Source organism: Stegodyphus dumicola, chromosome 11 (assembly GCF_044657685.1).
Source record: "Stegodyphus dumicola isolate Sdum_Otavi_A_Nest chromosome 11, ASM4465768v1".
NCBI lineage: Eukaryota > Metazoa > Arthropoda > Arachnida > Araneae > Eresidae > Stegodyphus > Stegodyphus dumicola.
In genome coordinates this window covers 78,881,835-78,907,859 of record NC_140778.1, presented here as the reverse complement: position 1 = coordinate 78,907,859, position 26,025 = coordinate 78,881,835, and the positions used below count along the sequence as shown (strand labels likewise).

The following is a 26,025-nucleotide window of genomic DNA, read 5'->3' as shown; positions in this document are numbered from 1 at the left end:
CACATTTTCGTTATTATCGCTTATAATAAATACGCCAAATTTCAAAAGGCGCCAAAATGTAAATTCACGTATATCTTAGGCAATTTTGATTAAGAAACTCTAATGTTTTGCAGGTATGCTTAGAACTACATTTACTTTAAGATGATAGCAAAACTTTATAGGTTATAATTCAAATTTTTTTTCGAAAAAATTATGAAAATTATTTAAAAATACAAATTTTAAAAATAAATCATAAAAAAAGTCGAATTTTATTTGGAATGAAACTAAACTTCGAAATATGAAAGGAGGAATCAAATAAGTTTAATAAACAAAGAGATATTAATAAATATATATCAAATTCAATTAACATTGAGGAGCTAAAACTTTGAGAGCTAATTTTTTAAAATCTACACATGCGATTTTTTCAATACTTGGCAGTTTGGCATAATTTGAGTAGTAGAATCGAAATATGGAAAAAAAATTATTAGCATGTCATTTCAGAAATGGCTGGTTTAGTGTCAAAATACCTGTATTAGAACAACGCTATATATAAATCTAATACATATACTAAGTCGCGCTTTCGTGATATGAAGAACGCAAGTTGAATTTCGTCAATCGACCCACTAGAACGGGACTGATATAGAACTGCCCCCCTCCGTTTTTTTCCACAGTATACTTAACCGAGGCTCAAATTGTTACATTTAACTTATCCAGCCATAATTAATCAAATTCCAAGAACATGAAGTTTCAAATAAGAATTACAATAATAAGTAAAACAAACATTCAGCGCTTAATATCTAAACTTAGAAATGCCGGAGCCCTATGGAAAACCGTCAGCAAAGAGGAACAGAAGTAAATAAATAAATAAATAAAATGACTATTAAAATCATTAATAATTTTAAAATTAAATAATTAATTATTACCAAATTAATCAATAACTATTTAATTAACATTAAGATTTAATATTTATCAGTTATTATTTAATCAATAATTATTATTTAATTAAATAAAATTAATTAATTAATATTATTAAAATAGTTAAATAATTACAGATTAAAATAATTAAAATTAAATAAAAATATTTTACTGAAGTCGTTGTCCAGTTGCATAAAAGAAGTGCCGGAGCCTTCTTATTTACGGCTCCGGTGAACTCCGCCTAGAATTATGATTTATTCCATAAACTGAGAAGTATTGGAGCCGGGCTCCGGCGCAATTTAAGTTCTGCAAACATTCAAAAAAAATTAACTGATAACTATTACTATTATAAAAATCACTTCATTTTGCAAATAATAGGATATCACTTTTTCACTAAAAATTAAAAAAAAAAAAACACTAACATTTTTCCCTATCAAGAAGAGCAATCCCTCTTTTGCGTATGTTTTAAACTGCATTTTAATAATTGTTTCTGTCCCGAATTGGTGCTTCTTTCTGGGCAAAATAACGTATCCAGCTCCACTAAAACGAAGTCCATTTGAAGGCTGTAATATAACAAGCTGATCTCTATCTGCACATCCTTCGAAATTATTTTCGGCGTATACAAAATCCCAGAGTCCAACTGGAGTTCCACCAAACTCTACATCCTCTATACATCCTTCAAAGTGAAAGTGCTTTACGCTGTCTGGTAGCTGTTAAAAAATACAGAAATTACAAATTCATGCATTATTTTCTGCATATTGAAAGAATATCGTAATGGAATTATAAATATAAAAACATTTGCTTCAATTTAATTCACAAGAAAACTAAATCTTATCACATAATTTTAGTGGAATTAAATTTAAGCTTTTACATGTGAGTAAGAGACAGCAATTATTTACTTCGAGGGGGCGGGAGGGGAAACTTAATTTGAAAATCGAATTCTAACATTTAGTGCCCATTAATTTGAATTAACTTTTAACAGAATATAATTACCTACTCTTCCATATGCCTGTTTTTTATATTTTAAACTAGCGGAAGTACACGATGCCAGTTAATTTAGATTGAGAATAATGCATCTAACAACAGAGCGAACGATACCGCTGGAATCCTTCTCTAATAAGGATGCAAAAATTACTCATGCATTTTTCAGTCTGATGCGATATGGAACCCACATTAAAAAAAAAAAAAAAAAAAAAAAAAAAAAAAAAAAAAATTCGATAGAAAAATAAGCTAAATCTCTCATTATATCAACAACAAATGGTAGGCAATTTTTAATGATTTTCGTCTTTCTAATCAAATGGTCGTAAAAGTTCAAGTTCTATCCAATATTTCACCTATATTCACTTTTATTCGATTAAATGTGGCCAAAAATATTAATCATAATTGACCAGAAATCAATAACGCGAAAAAACACACAAGCACACAAACAAACATTCTTTATATGTATAGATCTTGTAAAACTTACAAATTTTTTATTAACAAACTCTACGATTTGAAAGCGAGCAGTAGCAACAGTTTTCGAAATAAAGCATTTTTATCTCCAACGCGCAAGATTGTTGCCTTTCGGAAAAATGAGTGCGAAAATGAGCGCTTTTAGAGTTTTTAATTAATATTTCGGCTGATTAAAATCGTCCGAAGATGGGAATAGTCGAAATGGCTTCCCACGAATTTTTGGAATCCGGAATATTGTATTTAATGTTTGGCAATGCTATTTTTATTTCATCGTAAATCTTAGAAGAAATTTTTTATTAGCAAACTCTAGGATTTGAAAGCGAGCAGTGGCAACAACTTTCGAAACGAAGCAGATTTTAATCTTCACCTTACGAGACTGTTGCCACTCGGCAAAATGAGGGCGAAAATTATTGTATTTCGAGTTTTAAATTAATATCTCCGATTTTATCTACTTTTTTTTTTTTTTTTTTTTTTTTGAAAATAGTGTACGTCGACCTTTTCCAGGGTTCAGAAAAGAATTGTAGAAAGTTTGGTGACGATAGCTGTAGTAATGACTGAGTTATTAGAGGACAAACACACAGATTTTCTTCTTTATATACACTGCTCGACATTGAAAAGGCAACACCAAGAAGGAGTGGTCAGAAAGTGATGAAATTTGGAAAAAAGACAGAGACAGCAAGCAGCAATAAGTGATCATTTCAAAATTATAGTCAGAACACAGAGCGGGAATGGCGTCGGCTCAGTAGGATGTAGGACCACCGCGGACAGCGATGCACGAAGAAACACGTCTAGGCATAGAGTCAATAACAGTGCGGATGGTATCCTGAGGGATGGCTCTCCATTCCCTTTCAATCATTTGCCACAGACAGTTCGTCTTCTGAACGAGGCAGGGGCACAGTCTGCAAACGGCGTCCAATCACATCCCACACATGCTCCATTGGTGACAGGTCAGGAGAGTACGGTGGCCAGGGAAGCATCTGTATACCTTGCACAGCAGGTTGGCAGATGCGAGCACTGTGTGGTCGGGCGTTATCCTGCTGAAAAATTGCATTAGGCAGTCCCTAAAGGTAGGGGATTGCCACCGGCCGCAGTACATTATCCAAGTATCGTTGGGCCGTCATAGTGCCCTGAATACAAACTAGAGGTGACCTGGAATCGTAGGCAATAGTGCCCCAAACCATTATACCACGTTGTCGCGCGGTGAGGCGTTCCACACTTACTGCCGGATTAGATCTGTCTCCACGTCGACGCCACACACGTATGCGGCGACCGTCACTGGATAAACAGAAGCGTGACTCATCTGAGAACACGACTTTTCGCCATTCTGCCATCCAAATCGCTCCAGTCCGGCACCATTCTAAACATTGGCGTCCATGCTGTGGGGGTCAATCGCAGTCTTCTTAACGGACGACGTGAGTGCAAGCCACTTTCAACCAACCGACGGGAAATGGTTCTAGTCGACACGGGAATATCCAGGGTATCTTGCACATGCTGCAGAATCGTGGTACAAGTGACTTGCGGGACCGCCGCAGCTTGTCGGCGGATGCGTCGATCCACGCGTGCTGACGTCACTCTGGCTGCACCTGCACCCCTCCTTCTTCCCATATTTCCTTGTTCCAACCATGTTCGCCATGGCCGATGCACCGTGCTCGCATCCATGTGGGTATGAGCTGCGATTTGACGTAAGAACCAACCCGCCCTTCTCAGTTCGATCACCATACCCCTCGTAAAATCGTGTATCTGCTGGAAGTGCCTTAGTTGACGGCGGCCTGGCATTCTCTCCTATTACACGTATCCTCCGGGACAAAAACCAACTTTCTTCGACAATTCGACTGGCAGAAATAACGACACGAATATTGCCCATTCTGCACGTTCTTTCTTTTACATCTTACTTCACGTGCGTCGGAGAGCTGCGCATTTCACATTATTCGTATAACTCAGTGACATGCGTCTACTCTAAAATTTGCATAAATTTCTGACCACTCCTTCTTGGTGTTGCATTTTTAATGTCGAGCAGTGTATATACATAGATAGTGAACTTGTGAATGAATGGCGGAGTGCAGCAACTTTTTATGAGCTTTTATTTAACTCATGGTATTTGCAGCTATGGTCAAAACTTTATCATCAGTTTTAAAAATTTTTTCTGGTAAGCTATCAAGCTCAAATTTGACTGTTTGTGAGTGACAATATAAGGTGCAGACATCACTTTTTCAAAATTCGATAAGTTTTTAAAAATTTAATATTGAAACGATTTTCTGCACATATCTTCGTTTAACTTACAAACTCGGTCTCACAGGGGAATGGTGTTTCATTTGTCTAACTAGTATAGTGCCATTATATATTCGGTTATATTGTAAGGACCCTAAGTTTTACTAACGTTTATTTTGTTTTAAATCTTTACTATCACTTCTTATTTTCTACTTCCGGCCAGAATTACTTATTTATGCAAATTTGTCTTGCTAACGACAAGTACTTAAGTTGTGGTTTTTTGCCAAGCAAGAGAGAGGAAAGAGTTATTGCAAGCCGCTTGCCATAGTAGTTTTACTCGGTTGATGGTTGCCTTCAAGGCCAGAGGTTTAGTCCTCGTGATAATTTTAAACGTATCGTAGTTTTAGCAGCTCTCTGTACTACATACGGATTTTGTTAAATAACGGCCAATCTTAAAGCTAGGCACTTGTATATTAATCCAAAGTTAGTTTTAGTTAGAGTTTTAGTTAGTAGTTTTATATTCTTACGTTCAGACCACAAGTGGTTGGTCTCTGTATTCCGAAGTTCCGGAAATCTCTGTAAAGATAAAGGGTTTCGTATACCTTTCCTGTGTGTATTGTCTACTTCACAATTTATTAAACATAGCTTGAGTAAGCTCCCTGTTCCGAGTCAGGAAAGTTCATGTTTCCAAAGCAAGTGAAGAGGAATACAAGTCCTGATAATATATATGTATAAAAGTGAACCTGGTTAGTATTACTTGTAAGTTACGATGCAGACTCATTATTCAGATCATTTTTATGCTTTTGATCTGACGACTCTACCTCAATCAGAGCAAAAGGATAAAAACAATCCAATTCGGAATTCGGCTGATAAAGACATAAAATGACAAACCTGAAAGGAAAATTCAGAAAACTTCAAGACAAGCAAAAGTCATATTTCCAGTATAACTTTAGCCATTAAAATAATAATAATAATAATAATAAAGTAGAATCTTAAAATAAATACTACTTCCAAACTTGAAGAAATCATTAACAGACCAAGATAAAGAAACTTACTGAATTTTTAAATTGTATCTATATCATTGTATGGAAAGGGGAGCATAAGCACTATTTTCATTTTGAAAAGAATTTTAACATTTAAAAAATTACTTTCCTTACATACACTTTATTAGTACTACAGGAATTAAACTTCAACCTTTTCAAACAGGAAGTAATAAAAGTTTTGAAACATGCTTCTTTGTGTTAAATGAGCTCTATTTCTGAAACTAATAGCGATGCATTTTGTCATTCTATCATATCAACACTTCCTTTTATTCATTTATTAAGTTAAAAATTTTTCTTTCTATAGCACAATAATTTTTCTTCTCTTCAGACTTATTAATTTCGGAAGTATAACTGCTTGCTTGCTTATTAATTTTAAACAAAATATCACATTCAATGTTTATTTCTTTCAAATTAAGCTTTCTAATTTAGTTATTGATTTTAGTCAGGATCTCTTAATCTTTAATCTTAATTTTGTTGTACTGCCTCATTACTAATTTGCTGCACGGTTCACCATAAAAATAATTACTGGGCAAATCTCAATAATTTCTTTCTATACATCTTGATGTTTATAGTTTTTCTGCAGACAAAACTACATCGGAAACTGGAAACTTTAAGCAGCTGTCCCCTTATTTATATTCCTGGATTACCTAACACATTACATTACATACAGCAGTTACATGAAATATTAATCGCAGCAAAATATTATCATATTTGCATGATATTGTATGTATTAATATTAAAAGTTATAAAGAATGAAGCATTATTGCAAAATTAATGTGTCATATATTGTACTATATTAATTTTGCCTCTTTAAAGCAGAAATTCACAGAGATAGTAGAAAATAAAATAGCATCATAACAGTGGGTTATATTACCGAAAGTTTTTCTGAAATTCCCCCAATGAAGAATTTTGAAACTTTCTTGTCTAAGTTGAAAACACTGTATGTGCCTGGTAAAAATCCTTCCACAACTGCATCCTTCTCACCTTCAGTTCTAACAGTGAGAGAACATGTTTTTCCAGTTCTAAAATTAAAAAAAAAAAAAAAAAAAAAAAAAAGTTTAATTTTGTATTTTGTATAGCTGTGTAAAATATAACATAATCAGTATCAAAACTGATTTCTAAAAACTTCATAAAAAATAACACAAAAAGTACATACCAACGTTTTTAAAAACTCAGATTACAGTTTCAATTCATTTTATTTCATCAAAATTAAATGAATTAAGTAAATAAAATAAAATAGCTCACGGATCAAAAATTAAATTACTAAGTATTTAATATTTCAATTTGCAGAATGACTGAACTATATTACAACTTTCAGCCTGGTTGCGCAAAAAGGAGATGAATAAGGAAAGATAAAATTCTGGAAAGTCAGTCCTGGATCCTCGAAATCGTGTTTTCCAAAATATTACCAAGGCTTGATAGACTTCAACAGCAAAATTAAGAGAATTTTCAAATTATTTTTACAAAAAATATTGAACCAAAGGTAATAGTTATGCCGCCAAAGAATTATGCAAATATTCAGAGTTGAATACGTAAGCATACACGTGCGTGTTAGCAAAGCTGTGATTGTGGATGGAGTTCAAGAGGCATTTTAGGCGATTTGGGTGCCCGTACTCTTTCACGACATTCGCCATGTCTCTCTCAAGAGTTCGTTAAATTTCATAAGGTATCAGGTAAAACTAGTAGCCACGAAGATATGGATGACGGAATGAGATGGACAATTGTCAGGTGACTGGAGAAAGGCCAATAACAAACGCAGATGGCTACAGAGTTCAATGTAACGCCTAGTATCGACTGCTTATTACTAGACACAGTTTCAGGGCATTTGATTCATATCGAAAGACCTGGGCAAAGTTGACCAATGGTTGTTCTGGAGCAAAAAGTCCAGAACAACGAATGAGGATCGTTATTTGGTATTTTCAGCCCATCGATACAGGAGAGCTACAGCTTCGCAGCTCTCACGTGAGCTGTATATTGCTACTGGAACCCAAGTTTCACGGTCTACAGTTGCCCGAAGACCTCATGAGATAGGGTTGTATGCTAGAAGACATACTATTTGCATATCCGCTCGCTCTAACACACACGACTAACACGTCGTGTGTTTATCTGAGCTATCTGAGTGTGGGTTTATCTGAGCTAACGAACACAACTAACGCAGTCGACCCATCTTCAAAAACCAGTTTTTCCCCATAGAGCAGCAAGTTGAAAAATCTGAACTGCAGACACAGCGGAGCTAGTCGACGCAGGAAACTGACTCCGTTAGCTCAGATAAATTGCCCGAAGACCTCATGAGATAGGGTTGTATGCTAGAAGACATACTATTTGCATATCCGCTCGCTCTAACACACACGCGAGCGCTTTTAGCATAGTGCAGATAACATGCGCTTTGCTACAGACTTCGGTGGGGCGCCGAACGGTTTACAGATGAGTAGAGATACAACCAGGACACTGATTCTAGGAATACCTGTATCTGGAGAAGGCCTGGAACACAATATCATCCCTTTCTCATTAGAGGTAAGCATCGTTACTGTAGTGGAGGTGTAATGGTTTAAGTAGGTATTATGTTGGATGGCGGCACACCTCTGCATGTGTTTGAAAAAAGGCTCCTAAACCGCTATGAAGTGTAGACTGTGAGTCTCTCTGACTGCGATGAGGATATCTTAAGGGCCGTTCCCACTGGGGTTTATCTGAGCTAACGAACACAACTGACGCAGTCGACCCATCTCCAAAAACCAGTTTTTCCCCATAGAGCAGCAAGTTGAAAAATCTGAACTGCAGGCACAGCGGAGCTAGTCGACACAGGGAACTGACTCCGTTAGCTCAGATAAATCCCAGTGGGAACGGCGATTTAGAGCCCTACGTTCGACTTTTCAGGAGCGCAACTGGTCTTCGGTTCTTGTTGATGGACGTCAACGCTCGACGTTGACGGACATAGGGTCAGCCGGTCAACAATTACCTGGAAAGAGAGGATATTCGCTGCATAGATTGGCCAGCCAGATCGGCTGACCTTAACCCTATACAGCATGTCTGGAAGGTTCCTGAGAGGGAAATATCATCTCGTCATCCCCCTCCGAGAACCATCCTAGAGTTAAAAACTGCAGGCCTGGGAGTGACTGCCACACGGACTTTTCAACTGCCTTCTGTGTAGCATGTTGTCATGCTACGTGACCTGTCTGGCTGTGAGAGGGGACCGTATACTATATTAGGCTCATTTTCAATTCGATATCCCAACGTGGATTTTGGACATCCCTGCATTGAGGTTTGTTGATAATCATGGGTACATAAAACGACTTTTGATTGGAACATCTCTTTCTCTGTTATAAATGTATATTCATATCAAATTTCATTGAAATCTGTCTATTAGTTTTTCAGGAATTCGTCATAATGTGCAGTTTCTCTTAATTTTGCACAAGAGTGTATAATGTTATTACTGAGGTGACTCGCCAGTACCCAGATTTATGGACGAAATGCTGTTATGACGGATAATAATTGCCCCTTTGACTGCTATTATCTGAGATTATTAAAGCAAAGAGCATCGTTAAATTATTAGTTTATGATAATTATAAAAAGAATAAATATTTCAGATTGAAAGCAGAAAAATCATATGAAATTAAATATACCTTTCAATAATGGCTTGATGCCACTTTCCATCAGAAACATAAGTATCATGCTTAATTTCTGATGCTGAGGAACCCAAGTCCATCACTAACACAAGTCGTCCACCTCTAATTTCTAACGCAAGATAGTCATCCTGAAATAAATATTGAAGCGGCGTAAAAATCGATGAAGTTATTTATTTCCTAATTTTAAGCTAAAAGTATGCTTTAATATCTTTACTACATACTGCGAAGAAATTTTGGAGGAAAAAAAAAGACAGCCACGCCTACTCAGTATTTATTTTATTTTCCTTTACTTTTTAACTACTTCAATTATTTATTAAACATCAATATAGAAGAAGATGAACGTAATTAAATGCGACTATTAGTAAACTCTCTTTATGTGTGTAGTCTGACTGATTTTAAATACAGAGAGAAGTTAAAAAATATCCTTTTTTTGAATTTACAGGTTTTTCTTTTCTTTTATTACTGTTTTTTACTCAGAAAATATTTCTGTGTGCATTAGAGTCAATTTTGTTATGCTTCTATAGAAACAGAAATTATTTTTGATAGATATGAAAAGAAAGATGAGGTATAATGAAAGAGATCAAGTTTCTGACTGTAGCATTATTTAAAATTGTGCTGGTAGAAATATTAAACTTTTAATTAATTAAAGTACTCCGAAATAAATTAAAAAGGGAATTTATATACGAAAACAAATGGATAAAAGAAAAGGGAAAAAATCACATATGCTGCTGGGCAGTTTAAAATTGAAAATTTCAATGTCTGTTCAAATTTCAAGTTACAGTTTTTGAAAAAAATTAATTAAACAACAAATTAATATTATTAATATTGATTATATACGTTTCAGAAAAAATATTAGAATTAATTTATGTATCATAACTGTTTTGAACGTTTCTTACAAAACAAAAAGACGTAAAGAAAAATACTACTTAGATTTTATGATTTTTCCTGAAATATTTCCGATCACATAAGGCTTTCAGATAAAAGCTTGCAAGTTATCTTTATATTCACTCATTGAACAGTAACGGGTTTAATTTTAGATATATGTTTATTGAAATTCAATAAGAAAAATATTAAAAAAAAAGAAATGTTTTGATAACCATTTTAAGAGTTTATTTGCATTTTTTCGATAAATCCTTTTACACAAAGTCCTAAAGCTTACACAGATGTGGACTAAATTATTTAATATTTTTACAGAATGTTTATTACTATGTACTTTATAAAAACAAGGATAGGATTTGCAAAATTTTGGAAAAACAAAAAATTATTGGAAATGAGAATGTAATTGAAATCGTATTTTTTTAAAAGTTTTTGTATATAAACATGCTTTTTATTTTCCCTCACAAACTAATTCATTAATTGCAAGATTATGATAGACATTCCAATAAATGCAATAAAAAAGTGGAGTAGAAACATTAAAAATTGTAGAAGAGAGAGATATTTATATCGTTAAATTTTTCTTAAAAAAAAAAAAAGAAAAAAAAAAAAAATTAATTTGAGAAAAATTATCGGCATTTTTTTCAGCTTAAAATTATTGCATCTGACAAAGCCATTTAATAATGTGGGATGGCATCGTTCATTATAATCGGATGACGCGACAAGCTGCGAGAATAAATCTTTTACTTTTCCGATGATAGAAGTCAGACCGCCATTAAGACGATGATGCGACTGAAAGATGTTTACACGTAAAAGACGGTCGATTCTCTTCATCTGTAAATATCATCTATGTAAATTCATCCTTCTACACATGTAATCATTTTGTAGTTCGTAGCAACTATTCATGTTTCCATTAAATATTCAAGTTATTTGTAAATTGGACTAGTTTATTAGCCCCTACACAGCCACAAAAGAAGTAAGTTTACAGACATCATATCCCTAGAATTCCTTTTTGTATCTTAATACATTAAAAAGACTAGAAAGTCTTTTTAATGTATTAAGATACACAAAGAGAGAGAAAACTACTTACCGTTAAAACATGTTTCATTTGCGCATGTGCTCCTTTCTCATTTCCAATGAAAGCTAGCAAACCGTAGCGTTCTATTGTGTTAAAGTACAATGACAGATGTGTATAAGTCGCCGCTTTTTCCATTCCTTCTGGATTACGAAGTTGCAAAGTAGTATTTTCAAAGAACTGAACTCCTAATTTTATCTGAAAATACACATTCAAATAAATTAAAATAGAAAAAATACATAAAATTAAAAAAAAATCTGAAAGCTTTCAAATTTTACATCACCCTCAAAGGGGTTTCTTTTTAACACTTTGTGTGTTACCCTTATTTATTAAATACCATGTTCTTTGAGTTTAAACCGCAAAATTCAGTTCAAAAGCAATATGGCGGGAAAAAAAAAAAAAACCTTAATTGAGCATATCTTTGAAATTTCGGTTCTTACGCGCTGGAGATAAAAATGTTTTCTTTCTTTTTTACTTTCTTTCTTTCTTTCTTTTTTTTTTTTTTTTTTTTTTTTTTGTACAGTGTTGCCATTGCTCGCTTTGAAATCCTTGAGTTTGTTAATCAAAAATTCGTTAAAGTTTTACAAAATATGAAATCGATAATAAAATAAATTCCAAATTAAAAACTTGGGCTTCCATATTCGGGTGGAAATATACGTTATTCAAAATTCGATGGCTTTAAATACTATACGATTTAGGCTTTATCACGATGCGAGAAACAGAAACATACATACATTTATGCCGATTCTTCATTTTTTAATTTTTTAAATATAATACAGGGCTGTAATATTTGGTGACAACAGTGAACCGACATTTATCGTGAACCAGCACAAAATGCCGAAACGAAATTAATAGCCCTTCTGGGCTAAAAATAGTTGACAAAATAATGTAAGAAACTTTATAAAATGCTTCAAATACGCTTTATTAAAACCATGCAAAAATCTCTTTTTGTCCAGATTTCAGAACTGGACAAAAAGAGATGCATGGTATGAAGAAACTGTGCTTTGTTTGGTATGAAGAAACTGCTTCTAATAAATTGTTTAGTAAAATGATCTTTCTAACAACTTAATTATCCAAGAAAAAAGAAAAGTTTTGTATATTAACTATCACATTAAATTTTGAATTAATATATAAATACTGTCTAATCTAAGGCATTTAAACAAATGAGTCAACAGTTTCCAAAATAACAGCTCTGAATTTTTGAAAGATTTACCTCATATAATTATTTATTTTTAAATCATCATTTTTTTTTTCAGATTTTAAATTACGTCCAAAAGGGCGTTTTTTTTAACGTTTTATGTGTTACCTTTATTTATTAAGTATCATGTTCATCGCACTTAATCCATAAAATTCAGTTCAAGAGCAATATCGCAAAATAATTTTAAATCGAGCATGTCTAGAATTTATGATACAGAGTCTCCCGCGCTGGAGATAAAAATGTTTTTTCTTTACAACATTGCCATTGCTCGCTTTGAAATCCTTGAGCTTTGTTAATCAAAAATTTGTTACAGTTTTACAAAATATGAAATCGATATTACAACAAATTCCAAATTTGGGCTTCTACATGTCCATATTCGCAGTAGGATTATGTCATTCAAAATTCGATGGCTTTAGGTACCGTTGTTTTTATCACCATGCAAAGAACATAAAACATTTACGCAGCTTCTTCATTATTTAATTTCTTTAATACAGGGCGATAGTATTTGGTGGCAACAGCTTGAAAAGTGAAACGAACATTCAGTGTGATTCGACGCAAAATTGCAAAAATATTTATGCAGTGTAATATGCAGTATGATGGAAAACTTACTCGATTTGCTTGATTTCTTGCTACGGCAACTTTCTGTCTTAATTTGGCTAGTTTTTCTGAAACATCAGTTCCAATTATTCTCATTGCTGATTCTCTTTTGCTAGCTTTGTCCATCAGCTTATTCGTATCAACCACAATAGGAGCAATGCGGTCAACTAAAGGTAAAATCAGTAATATCAGAAACATATATCAGAAGTTATATCAGAAACATATATCAGAAGTTATATCAGAAACATATATCAGAAGTTATATCAGAAACATATATCAGAAGTTATATCAGAAACAAATGAGAGCTCTTCTAATTGGATGAGCTCTCTTTGTTGAGAGAGCAACAGAGGGTGATGTGATGAGAGCTCTCTCTCTGTTGTTACATTCTAGTTTTTATTGAAAGCACCTTTGGTGCTTTCAATACAAACTAGGGCACTCCGCGAAATTGAGAAGAAAAATAAAAGGCAAGGAATTTTTTCATTTCTTTTCGGACATATTGATGTTCAACGATACTTAAAAACAACTATCTTTTAAAAAATATCTCCTCTTATGACCTCTAGGACAGCAATCGTCAACCCTTAGAATTTCACGGATCACTACATATGTAATTTTATATTTGGCGGAACACTAATATGAATTAAAAAAACACCTTAAAAACAACATATTAGTAAGCAAAAACAATATTCAACTTTCCAATACATGTAATATATGTAATTTTCATTTGTTAATATAATTTTCGAAACATTTGGTGTTCAGCGGCATGCCTTTATGGAAATTCAGTCTACGCCCCTGATTATGAGTAACAATTAAAACAATATTATCATTAATTAACTCACTGATGCACATATTTCGTTCACATTGAAAAATTATATGACAAGTACAAAAATCTTACCTTCTTGAACAGAAAGCATCACATTTCCATATCACTGAAAAGGAACTTCACGAAAAGCAAGAACAAATCAGCGAACGCAAAGTAATATCAATCAGCTGAAAGTGTTATGCCGCGAATTTTTAATTATTGTAAACATAATAATCATCGCTTACTTGGCAATGACGCCATCGATCATAGACAAAACAAAAGCGGAAACTTCCAGTGATTCAATTATAAACAAAAATACAGATGGTTCTCATAAAAATCCATCAACTTGCCTATTGACATGGAGAAAAACTGTGTTGTTAACAACTACAATAGGATATATTTGTAATTCAAAAGGAGAGAGAATTCCAGTTCGCGCTATTATCGAAAACGGCAGCATATTCATGGATGCCAACTCTCACTTTCAAATGTCGCTAGATACACCTGCAAAAGTAACCAAAAAGTCGCTAAATTCATTGAAGGAATTTCGCTAAAAGTAATAGCTAAACTTAAAAAAACTATAATCCATATTCCATAATAGGATTTGCTACTCGTCATTTTTTAAATTGAATCTTCATTCTTCATAAAAATATAAATATTGTACCAGTTTTTCTGCGGTTAATCAAAAAGTTTTCCCGAACCACCAATGATCCGTGGACCACCGGTTGCCGACCGCTGCTCTAGCACACTCGTTCAAATTCCTCTTCATAATAACATAATTCTCCCCTTCTTGATTGCATCTGAGGACCGCATAATACTTGGCTCAAAATACCCAGATATGTGAGAGGGACTCTAAGATCAAAATGGACAAATTATCTTTCAGTATTGGGAAATTATGCTATAACTCGGTGGAGAAATCCCAATAGGTCTCTGTATGTATATGCACCCCCCGGGGTTGACTCAGGCGAAGGCCTAAGAAGTACTGGTTAGGATCTGTAACTAGGCATAAAACAGATAGAGGGCATAATAACAGACTTCACAGAAGGCCTGAGGGCTCTCAGGATAGAGTAAGGCTCGGCAGGGACCGTACTGGTACTGTCTTGTCTGCCCTTACTCTGTGGAGTCGCAACATGGAGATTGATCCAAGGGCGGGGCAGTATTAATCCTGTTTGGCACCCTTGAGGTTGCATTAGGTCAGGAGCCGTCTCGTTCCAACAGCGTTGTATGTATATACACAATAATATGTATCCAGTGCTTTCGAACTTTTCGAACCTTACCACTATTAGAATATCTTCCTTTAGACAATCCTTTAAAAGTAGAGATCTTTTGAGAAATGCTATAGTTGGACACCTACCTAACTAAGCCATCCCTTGTAATGACACATAAACTCTGAAGACATATTATGATCGATCTTTTGAAGAGTAAGAATTAATAAAAAAAAAAATAAAATATACATCAGAAATAAAGAAATTGAGCATACCATAGCTATGAGCAGCTTTGATCGCATGATTAGCTTCTTCAATATCTTTTGGGACCTGTTCGGCTCTTTCCTGATCAGCAGGGAGCTTGCTGACTATTTCCTGTATTCTTTTCCGAGCTTTCTCAGCTCTTTGATCGGCAATTGCTGAGTCATTCGCTGCATGCTCAGCGAGTACCCACAAAGAATCTTCAAAAAATATTAGGAGATTGTTAAGCAAGTGAAGTTTTCATGACACATGAGTACAGTATGAGTTATAATAAAGCAGCTGTTAAAACTACATTTAGCTTTACTTGTGTGATTTTGAAAGTAAGTTGTACCACTAGTAAAGAGGCAAAAATGAAAACCCTAATATAGATTAGTTGAAAAAAACAGGGAGTAATTTAATTTAAATGGAAACTGAAAATAAATAAATAACTATTCAAAATAAAATAACTAATTTTCATACTGTAAATCAGGAAAATCCATTCCTATACCCGGGAACATAATGAAAATCTCTAAACTGTTTTCATGTGCCCACGTGTGCAAGTCCATAACGGTTAGGTTTATTTGGAATTTTTTACAAAATTGCACATCAGTAATTTTTATAAAATTTTTCAGTAACCGAAGCTAAGGATCTTGGACTTTCAAAGCGGCATTTTTGAACAACCCAGTTAAAAATGAGAGCTTACGGTACAGTAATACTTATTTGTTATTAATACAAAGCATTTTCAGTTAATATCTTTTTTTTCAAATAATACATGATCCAGCTTGCCTTCATACACAAAAGAATTGACTCATTTTTACACATGCTGTTTTCATCAGCAACGTTAGTTTTTAATACATACAGAAATTTCAGTTTTAAGTATTTTTCATTTGCATTATAAATGAAATAATATGGAAATGTAATTCATACGAATGTACTACAAGATTTATTTTAATAATTCAGTGAAATTTTGAAGTACACTTTTTGGTACTTAATTTTCAGAGATTTTTTTTTTTTCTTTTTTTTTTCAAGCACAACTTTTAATTCATATAATCCATCAATGGTCGTCGTTACTTATCCCTAGACCAGAGATTTCATTTCATGTTTAAATACAAATTGCCTCGCAGTTTATCAGCCAGACCGGGAAACTAAATTCAAGAAAAAGTAAAACTGGCTGCAGTTTATCAGCCAGTTTTACTTTTTCTTCAAAGTCAGTTACAGACTTGTTTTGACAAAGATATTTATAAAAAGCTTAGAAGTTGTTGAGACTGATTTATGAGAATGAAAACTTAGATAAACAGACAAAAAGGAAAGATCACATTTTCCCTAAATTCTTTGTTACTAAATACTTTGTTATTGAGTAATTTAAATATATGTTTAAGGCTATAAACAATGCACAGAACTCTCTCAAATGATATCTTATGTAGCATTTTCAAACACATACTTTTAGCTCAATCTGATGTTAATCGAAACTTCACCAAGATTTTAGAGAAATGGTTAAGTCTTATGTCCTAAATTTACTCAACGCTCCACGGGTATTTTTCATGAACCCATGAAAGTTCCTGATTTTTAAAGTGTTTCCCAACAAGTAGCGTTAACTCGGTATACTCTCAAGTAGCGTTATTCTTGCTTCAGAAAATTAGTTTTGATATCCTTTAAAAATAAGAAAGAATTATCAGTATCTTCTGCGACAACGTTAATCACAACATCGGAAATTATTTCTAATTAATGACTGATTTCTTATTAATTAAAAATAAAAAGTTTTCAAGCACTTCCATTATTATTCAGGAGGTTCTTGATCTAAAATTCCTGTGTTTTATATATTTTATAGCACTTATAGCTCATCGATAACTAACTCCCTGGTTATTCTAACCATTTTAATGTTAAGAAAATTGTATGCGCCTGGTGCCAGCAGTTTCCAGTCCCACTTCATGTTTCATGGCTTATGGTGCTTCAGAAACATATTCAAAAGATATATTTTTCTAGAATTAGCACTGAAGAATACTACAGTCTGTCTTTCATAAGAAAAGCTCTCGCCAGTTAGTCTGCAGCTGTCTGTTTCCACAGAAACGAGCCTTGACCCATTTTCCGTAGGGCTGTCTTGAATGATAAACTGTTTTCCCCTCAGCCAACAGTCGCCAAAAACAAAATAACAATAAAGCAACCATTGGTTCGTCCCTATTTGAAATACACTAGTCTTGTTGCTATAGCGACCGCCACCCGCCAGACACTGTGGGGGGTCTGTTCTTCTCATAGACAGACAGTACATTAGGTTTATTTTATCAACTCTAGGTAAACAGAAAGTTAAGGACCATTATGAATTATTTAATTTTATATCAGGGTGCAGTTTTTAAATTGATTTAAAATTCTAAGCTTTTCTACCCACTTTTTTTTTTGTTTTGTTTTGTTTCTTTCTAATATAAAATTTATGGAAATTTAGAAAATGATCATTATGAAATTCCAAATGATCAAAATACGATGGATATCTTTCTTCTTAAGACGAGGATGAGTCATAGTTTTAATTTATTTATTACATATACGAGGAAAAAATTTTGAAACAAAAATATAAAACATAGTAGCATTTTGTATAGTTTACAACACTATAAAAATAACTTAATTTCTTTTTATATAAACTGTAGCAAAAGTAATTTTTTTCCCCTGAAAACGCTCTGAAATTCATGTGTTTCCGTTCACATTTGAAAAAGAAAAATACATGTTACACATTTTTTGCTCATGAGAGAAGTTTCAATTAAGAAAGTAAATCCATTTACAAGTCCCAGATGGCTGTGAGATTTAACATTTACATTTATTCACCCCTTCGTCTGATGACTTTTATTAGTTCTGCATCACTGATTAATTAGTAAGGAATTCATTTATGAAAGTGAAAATAATAAATACTGGGCAAAATTTACAAGACCACAATTGTGTTGTAAATAAGATAGAATTAAAGTGATGGAATTTCAGAGGGAGGGTAACTAAATTCTAGCCCATGCAGCAATGAAAGTGCAAACCAGAAATGCATGTTTTACTATAATAATAATAATAAATAAATAAATAAATAAAACAAAAATTTTGAAACTAACGTAATGGTAACTTTTCCAACTCCTTTTTAATATTATCCAGTCCTCTTGATGTTTTCCCATTTTGTTTGGCAACAAGAGCTACTCCTTCCTTTGCATCCTCAAGCTGAGGTTCCAGTTCCTTAACTTTTTCCTCTAATTTGGTGGCAGAATCTAAGTACTCCTTTGTTAGATCTTTAGAATCACTTGTTTTATCCAAAACACCTTCTGACTACGGAGGGAAAAAAAAAAGCTCATAAAGCAAATGAGTTAAATTTTCTATTAACAAAAACTTCTGCATAAACAAATCATGTAGTTAAAAAATACACATAACAGATAACATAAATAAAAGAAGGTTTCTAAAATTCACAAAAAATATGAATTTCCAGTAACCCTAGCAAAATTCGATGTGACAACTAATGTAAATATGTTCATTTCTGCAGACACGTTTCTAAGCATACTATCTCAGAAAAGGGACATTAGCTAATTTACCAACACGATGCAGTCTTATATAGGATTATCGGCAACTCGAATTCATTCGTAGAAACAAATATGGCAGCTCACATTCTTGTTAAAATGGCGCCACTTGGGAATAGGAAAGATAATTTTGATATCCAAGATTCAAGAAAAAAGACCATTGCTGAAATGGAAAACTGGATTTATACAGAATGGAATTTTTGCTGAGAGTCGTCTAATAAGAAAAAAGAGTTAATGAAAACTAGAAAGTTAAAAAAGAAGATGAATATTATAAATAATGTTGATATAAATCAGATGCTGACTAATTATGGGCATTTCCCGGCTTATGTTAATCGGTTCCATCTACAGAATAATGATAAATGCTTAATGTGTGATAAGTTTGGGGAACTTCGTCGATGAATGTACGCTTATCCGGAGTGCAAGAGAGAAAAATAGAAAGACTGTTAAGGAAGATTTTAAAAGGAACTATTCAAATTTGAAAGATTTTGCAGAGACAACAATGAAGATTATGAATAGACAAAATTTGAATTCGGCACTGAGAATTCGGCACTTTTGAACTTTATATGTTTTTTCATATATATATATATATAAATATAAGAAAAAACATATATATATGAGAAGAAGATAAATTGTAGTTAGCTCGCCAAAAAGTTACCAGGAGCTGTGGCTCCAAGAAAAAGTTCAAAACAGTATTTTTTAAAAAACAATGACATTGAAGGGTGAAAAATTAGGCTACACGCGAAATGAAATGTATAATATAAAACACAGCAAAATACCCATCGATGTGATAGGTGAAAAGTTAAAACATATAAAACCTATGGATGGAAGAAGTTAAAACTAATAAAACAAATAAAAAAATATGAAAAAACATAAAAAATTATAAAGCGGAAAATGGTAAATTAGCTCAATTCGATGTCCAACCTGGCTTTTCAAGGAAAATTTCTAGTTAAACGTCCAACCAAGCTAACTCCATAACGCGTTTCGCCGAAACAGACAATTGAAACTTTTGTGTTACGAAAATTTTTTATAATTAGATGAATTGTCCTAAAAAATTTTTTTAGTCTCAATTCTCTGTTCCAATTTCCCGACGCGTCCGCACAAAACGACACATTAAGGTGTAAAAAATGTAAATGCAACTCCGATGTACAGCTGGCTAGTCCTATTTTTTGATCATATGGCCGGCTTGTGCCGGCTGAGAGGATCGGGGCTGTGCCCTTATGATAATAATGATGATGAATTAGCAGCTCATGAGTGATAATGTATTCAGTCAGTTTATTGCAAACTATCAAAGGACACTCTCAACAAGAACGAAAGGAAAATTTGAATACAAACAAAACATTGCAGCTATGACCACTACCAGCATTCAGCATGTCATACCAGATTATGTAGGCTGAACAAAAGATTATGTAGGTAATACAAAAGTCAAGCTAATTTACTAATTAATTGCCAGGAGCCACCCAAAATCCACAAGTTATTGGATTGTTCCTTTGAAGTCTTCATTTCCTATACAGTATTCAACATAATCCAGCGCAGTCTTTACTGCCAGCGAAGAATTTCTATCACTGCTTTTTTTCTTCTTAATGATTTGCAGTGTTTAAATGTATCATAATAATAATACACATGTTCACACATTCCAAGAAATCAAGGAAATGGATGGTCTTGTCATCTTAAAAAGAATAGTCATCATGAGCATCTGTGCTCATTACTGGCTCTTGAACGTTTTAAGGCCTTGGAAAAAAGGGATAGGACTAGTTTCTTTATGATTCTTCGTCTGTGGTTTAGAAAAGTATGCCTACGTTTTCTAACACGTTACAAAAAAATACAAAAGCGCTTCTTCATTCGCTTTAAATGTTTATAACAAATGAAAGTAAATAACTGTCATTTATCCTTCATATTGGATTTCAGTTGTTGGGGTACCCGTTTTGCTCACACTGTACGAATTAAATTGTGTCCTGGTTAATGTTGCATTTTTAATAAAATTCAAAGTAGCTGTAAATTACGAAAATATAAAATATCGGAACAGACGGTGCACTAAGACCTTTCAAAGATTCTTCCTCTCCTCCCATTCTTCTGCTCAGAAAGAGAGGTAAACTGCCAAAAGTTACTTTGCATTCTCAAAATAATCAAGAACTTGTGGTTCCGGACAGTGCTTCAAAGAAACGTCCCCTTGCCCAGGAAACCAAAAAAACTGAGACTACAGACAATATTACAAGAGCTCCCAAATCTTCCAGTTCTGCCTCCTTGCCGGGATGTCGGCGGAGAAAGAGGGGGAGGTTGTTTTTATCGTTTAATATAAACTTTGCTGCTAATATAAATTGCTGGACTAACTGTAAACACAAGGGTGCCCTCTGGTGAGTAGCCAGAGAAGGATTTCAGTAAAAGCCAAGTGTTTAAACCGATAGGTTGTTTCAGACTCTTGCTCTGTAATTTTCTTTAAAGTTAAATGTATTGTCCGTGTGTAACTTAAACCTGTTAATAAATAATTGTTACATATAAAGGACTGTTTTATAACCCCATCCACACAACCCCTTATAATATGAATTTAAAGAATGGTAGTAACTCATATTTTAAAATATATGCAAGCAGAAAAGAAAAGGATATATTATACCTTGATTTCAGCTTGGTCAGAAGCTCTAAGGGCTGCTTCAGCAGCTAAATATGCTTGATTTATAGCATCTCCTATATTTCCATAAGCATTGGCAGCTTTAACTGCAGCATCAGCACTATCTCTAGTATCTGCTAATGACCTAAAATATAATTATAGTATGAAGTAAAATAATTTATGTTGTAAAATCATGTAACAAGCACGATTTTTTTAACTCATTAAATCTCCAACTAAAAATAAACCACATGATTTTTTTCTTTTTTCCCCTGTATTGGAAAGGTGAATGAATGAGCTACATAAAAACTAAAAAATTAGACTATGCATATTTTTTAAGTTGTTTATACAAAATAGAAACTCTACAATCCATATTGTAGAATAAGACAAGAAGAAAAAAATTACTCAGCATTCATATTCATAAACGTCATATTTTGAATGTAACTAACATATAGAGCCGTAGCTAAGGTTTTCAGTGACCAGAGACAACTGAAGATTTCGCGCCCGCCTGTTTGGCAAGCATGGAAAATATTTCATTCTAAAATTTCGTACCGGAAGCTGAGCCCAGGGCAGATGTTCTCCCTTGCTGGACATATGCACAGAGTTACATACAGTGTTAAATGTTACTAAAAACACAACATCATTTTATCTTGGATAAATTTTTAAAAAATTCTTAAAAATCCTAAATTAAGAGTATATGGTAAGACTAAGTCTTTCTGTAGGTAAAAAAATGCAAATACCCATTTGTCTAAATTTTTTAAAAAATCAGCAAAACATAAAATATTTTAAAATTTCACATAATATTTGTAATCGAAAAGCAGATTTACATATATTTAAAAAATTTATAAGCATAAGATTTATTTTTGTGAAAAGTAATTTAATTACACACACAAAGAAATTTAATAATACTAATTAAATAATAATCTGTTACTAACTGGTCCAAAATATTTGCTTGCTCCACCAAAGCAGCAGCGTGTGCTGATGCTTTTTCAACTAACGGTTCGTTATTCTTTATGTGATCCGTATTCTCGTTTATAAGATCTTGCAAATCAGTTCTCCTTACACCTAGTTTATCTGTATCCGCATCTAAACGCTATGAGAAAAAAGATAAATTTAATTATTCAGTAAAATAAATTACATAATAGAGACTAATTTTTATTATTATTCAGTTGATTATGGAAGAAACAATAAAGTTTCTTCTGAAAGTACTGTCTTTTATTATAAATTTTGGCTTTACTATGAATTGTATTACATTTTCTTCTACAGGCAGAACTGAATGTTAGATGGAAACTGTATGAAAGGATGAGGAAAACATTTTAGTTCTGCATATAATTTTGGCTGCATTGAAACGTGAACATTATAACGAATTTCTTTTTAGAATTGATTTCAAAATTTTAAATTAGCAATTGTAGAAATTGGCTGTGCTGCCACTGTATACGTATACTACACAATACACATATGCATATGTGTATGTACAGGTGCGGTAAGATGGCTTCCCCGCAAAACAGTTTTAGGGTTGCCACAAAAATGGCTAGGGAAGGCAGGGTTGCCACATTTGGCGAGAAATCGCCCATTTCGCGACAAAATTGGCGATATACCATGGACGGATGGAGAACCTTCTGGAACGAATTCTTACCGGTTTAGCCCAGAATGTTCTCAAACACAAGCCGAAAGCTATATAAGCCCTGCTGGTCCGCAGTCAGTTAGTGTCTGCGTCTCTCATCGAGTGTGTGTGCTTCGTCTAGCGAGCTGATAGTCAATCATTGAGCGAGTGTCTCGAAGTCTAGCGCCGAGTTGGTCGTCGAGTGTGTCTCAGAGAGTGTGCCTCGTCTAGCGAGCTGTGCGGAGTCGATCGAGTTGACAGCCGGGCAACGAGTGCCGAGTGGGTCGTCGAGTGCATCGAAGGATTTTCTTAGTGTATCGCGGTTAGTGCATCGTCGAGAGAGCGTGCTGAGCTCCGTGAACGACTGAACCGAAGAGTCGAGAGCTGTGCTCGTGTGTCGTCGAGTGCATCACGAGTTGTAGCGTGGAGAGTCTAGAGAGTACGTGGAGTTTCGAGAACGACCAAGCAGAGTCAGGAGCTGTACTCTGATGCTTTGCAGGAAGCTGTCTCCACCGTCATTGCCTGACAGTGTGAAGGCTGTGTCACTGATTGTTCCAGCGTGTTTATAGTAGTTCATCGACGACTGTAAAACGTGTTTTGGAGCTGTCCTGACAATACTGACTAATAAAGTGTCTTTCGATACTTCATCAAGTGTCGTCGTTTTTCACTCTAAATCCACACAAACCCCGTACGAACGTGAAGGAAGAAAAAAACGTAACAGTTGGTGTCAGAAGAAAAGAAAAACGCAACAATATGTTACAATATCTTGAAGTCTTATAGCCATTCTCGACTATTCAGCTTTACTGTATTGATATTTAATATTTTATTTCATTTTTGGCACAACTCTATTGCAAATATAGGTACCACCGACCTATTAATATATAAAACTAGAAATACAAAATGTATAAGCATATTTTTTTCTTTTATTTTGCATTCGTGATAGAAACATCGAGGCTGTACACATAGAAAGTTGGCATCATTATCTCTCTTCATTCTATTTTTGTAACAATGATATTTTTAATTTAGATTTTCATGACTTGCTAATTTTGTAAATAAATTAGGTAGAAGCCTATTCAAGGATTAAAAATAATAAATAGAAAAAGCTCAAAAAAGTAGACAGAAATTTTCTTATATCAGACTTTCACATACATGTGTAAATCTCTCATTAGAAAAGCTTTACCTTAATTTAAAGATATATAAGTATATGCAGAACATTTTATGATTAAGAATAATAATATGGTGCAATTTTCAGTTTATTAACAGAAGTAAAAAATTTCTTTTTGATCTTCATGTTACTCTTGTCTGTAAAATCTAAAAACGTACCTTGTAATCTTTTCCAGCGCTATCGAGGGAGGCCTCAGAGAGTTTTAAAATATCGGAGGCATTTTGAAGTACCTCATAAGTATCTTTTGATCCTTGTTCAATGCTACCTATCAATTCCTATCATGAAAAAAAAAGCAAAATTATTATTAAATATCAATTACAATGCAAATAAATTACTGCAAACCTATATTTAGAATTCTGAATTGTTTAATAAAAAGAGTGAAACTTAACACATGATTATGTTTCTATTTTTAAAAATAAGCAAACATAATTGAAAACTAGACAAAATGAAAAAAGAAAAGGGAATCCTAATTGCACATAAATTAGATGAGTTAAACACATGTAAGCATATAAAAATTCCTCTCAGTATTTTGTGTAATTCCCTCGGTATAATAGAATACAGTTTAGCCTTTCAAAATGCAGTCGTTGCTGTTTTGATCAAGTCTTCCCTATTTCTGATTCATCAGTATTAGTATTTCAATACGCCAGTATATTCTTATGGCTTAGCGCCGTTTCAGCTTATTTCTACCGCAGTCTTGGTACAGTACAGCTCCTATTATCCGAACTCCGACTATCCGAATCGCTTTCAGAATTTAAGAAAATCAACGATTTCAGACATTCAAAGGAGCAAACCTACGATTTTAAACTTCGTGTCATTGCTTGAAAGAAGGTGGAAATTCTTCAAGAAAATCAATGAAGGCAGCAACAAATAAAAATTCAGAAGACGTCGTTTTCAAATGGTTTTCGCAGCAACGTTCTATGGGAAACCCAATTTCGTGCCGATTCATTGTGAAAAAGCTAAATTCTTAGCTCAAAAGTCTGGTTGTTCATCCTTTAAAGCAAGCAACGGCTGACTAAGAAATTTTAAGCGCAGCACAGCAGAACGGATGGTGTGTGATTCTTCAAATCCTTGGTTTCAAATTCTAAATGATGATGAACTTATTGAAAGTGCGAGAGAAGAAAGTGTAGATCTTCTTATACCCGAGTGTGACTACATGCACTTCTCATTGCCAAGCGGATGGGCGACTTGGCTGCCCAAAAATGGTTGAAGACAGTCAAATAGCTTACTTTGACCGAGGTGTTCAGCAAGTATTTACTTTCAATACTTGTAAGGACTGTACAGTACACTATAAAACATGTACGCAAAAAGTGTTGCCTTTTCATTTTAATTAATTTAAACCTCTTTTTCTTTAAAAATAACTTTTTCTCCCATTTTTAACATACAAGACATACAGTAATTAGTCAAAGTGTACATATACCCTTTCTTCGGGAAAAAATCCAATTATCCGAATTTTTCATTATCCGAATAGGGTTCGGTCCCAATTGATTCGGATAATTGGAGTTCTACTGTAGTTTTATTCCCAGCTCGGCCTCACCTGGAAGGATTCAATAAATTTATTCTCATCTGAGCCAATCTTGAAATATCGCTTCGTTTCACTTACAGCTAAGTCTGCGTTTTTGCACTCCGTTTTATGTGTAAAATAAGATCGAAATAAAGCCTTTAACGGCCTAACAAATTTTTAATGAGATTTATTGTTTTAGGATATGATTGTGTGTGGAAACAATACAACACAACTATTTTGGCATTAGGTTTATTTTGTACTAGCAGCTTTGCTGCCAGCCTTCGTCTGGCTTTTAAATGTATCTGAAAAATGGCTGAAGGAAACGCCTACGCAATTCTTAAATTTAACCAAACGTTAAATTTAAAAACTGCGTAGAATGTTACTCTGCAGAAAAACTTCATAAAAAAAAGTTATTACGTA

At 33.7% G+C, this 26,025-nt stretch overlaps 1 protein-coding gene across 1 annotated transcript in view; it reads right to left on the bottom strand.

The window, feature by feature from the left end:
- The window catches only part of LanA (laminin subunit alpha), a 189,291-nt gene that overhangs the window by 23,299 nt on the left and 139,967 nt on the right, over nt 1-26,025 (bottom strand). The window contains exons 41-50 of the mRNA XM_085826882.1: nt 24,263-24,379; nt 22,272-22,429; nt 21,346-21,484; nt 18,285-18,492; nt 15,240-15,425; nt 12,976-13,130; nt 11,184-11,366; nt 9,218-9,348; nt 6,472-6,619; nt 1,317-1,604 (exon numbers count right to left, since the gene is read on the bottom strand). Coding sequence (XP_085683008.1) covers nt 1,317-1,604; nt 6,472-6,619; nt 9,218-9,348; nt 11,184-11,366; nt 12,976-13,130; nt 15,240-15,425; nt 18,285-18,492; nt 21,346-21,484; nt 22,272-22,429; nt 24,263-24,379 — 1,713 coding nt within the window. The remainder of the gene's footprint in view (nt 1-1,316; nt 1,605-6,471; nt 6,620-9,217; nt 9,349-11,183; nt 11,367-12,975; nt 13,131-15,239; nt 15,426-18,284; nt 18,493-21,345; nt 21,485-22,271; nt 22,430-24,262; nt 24,380-26,025) is intronic.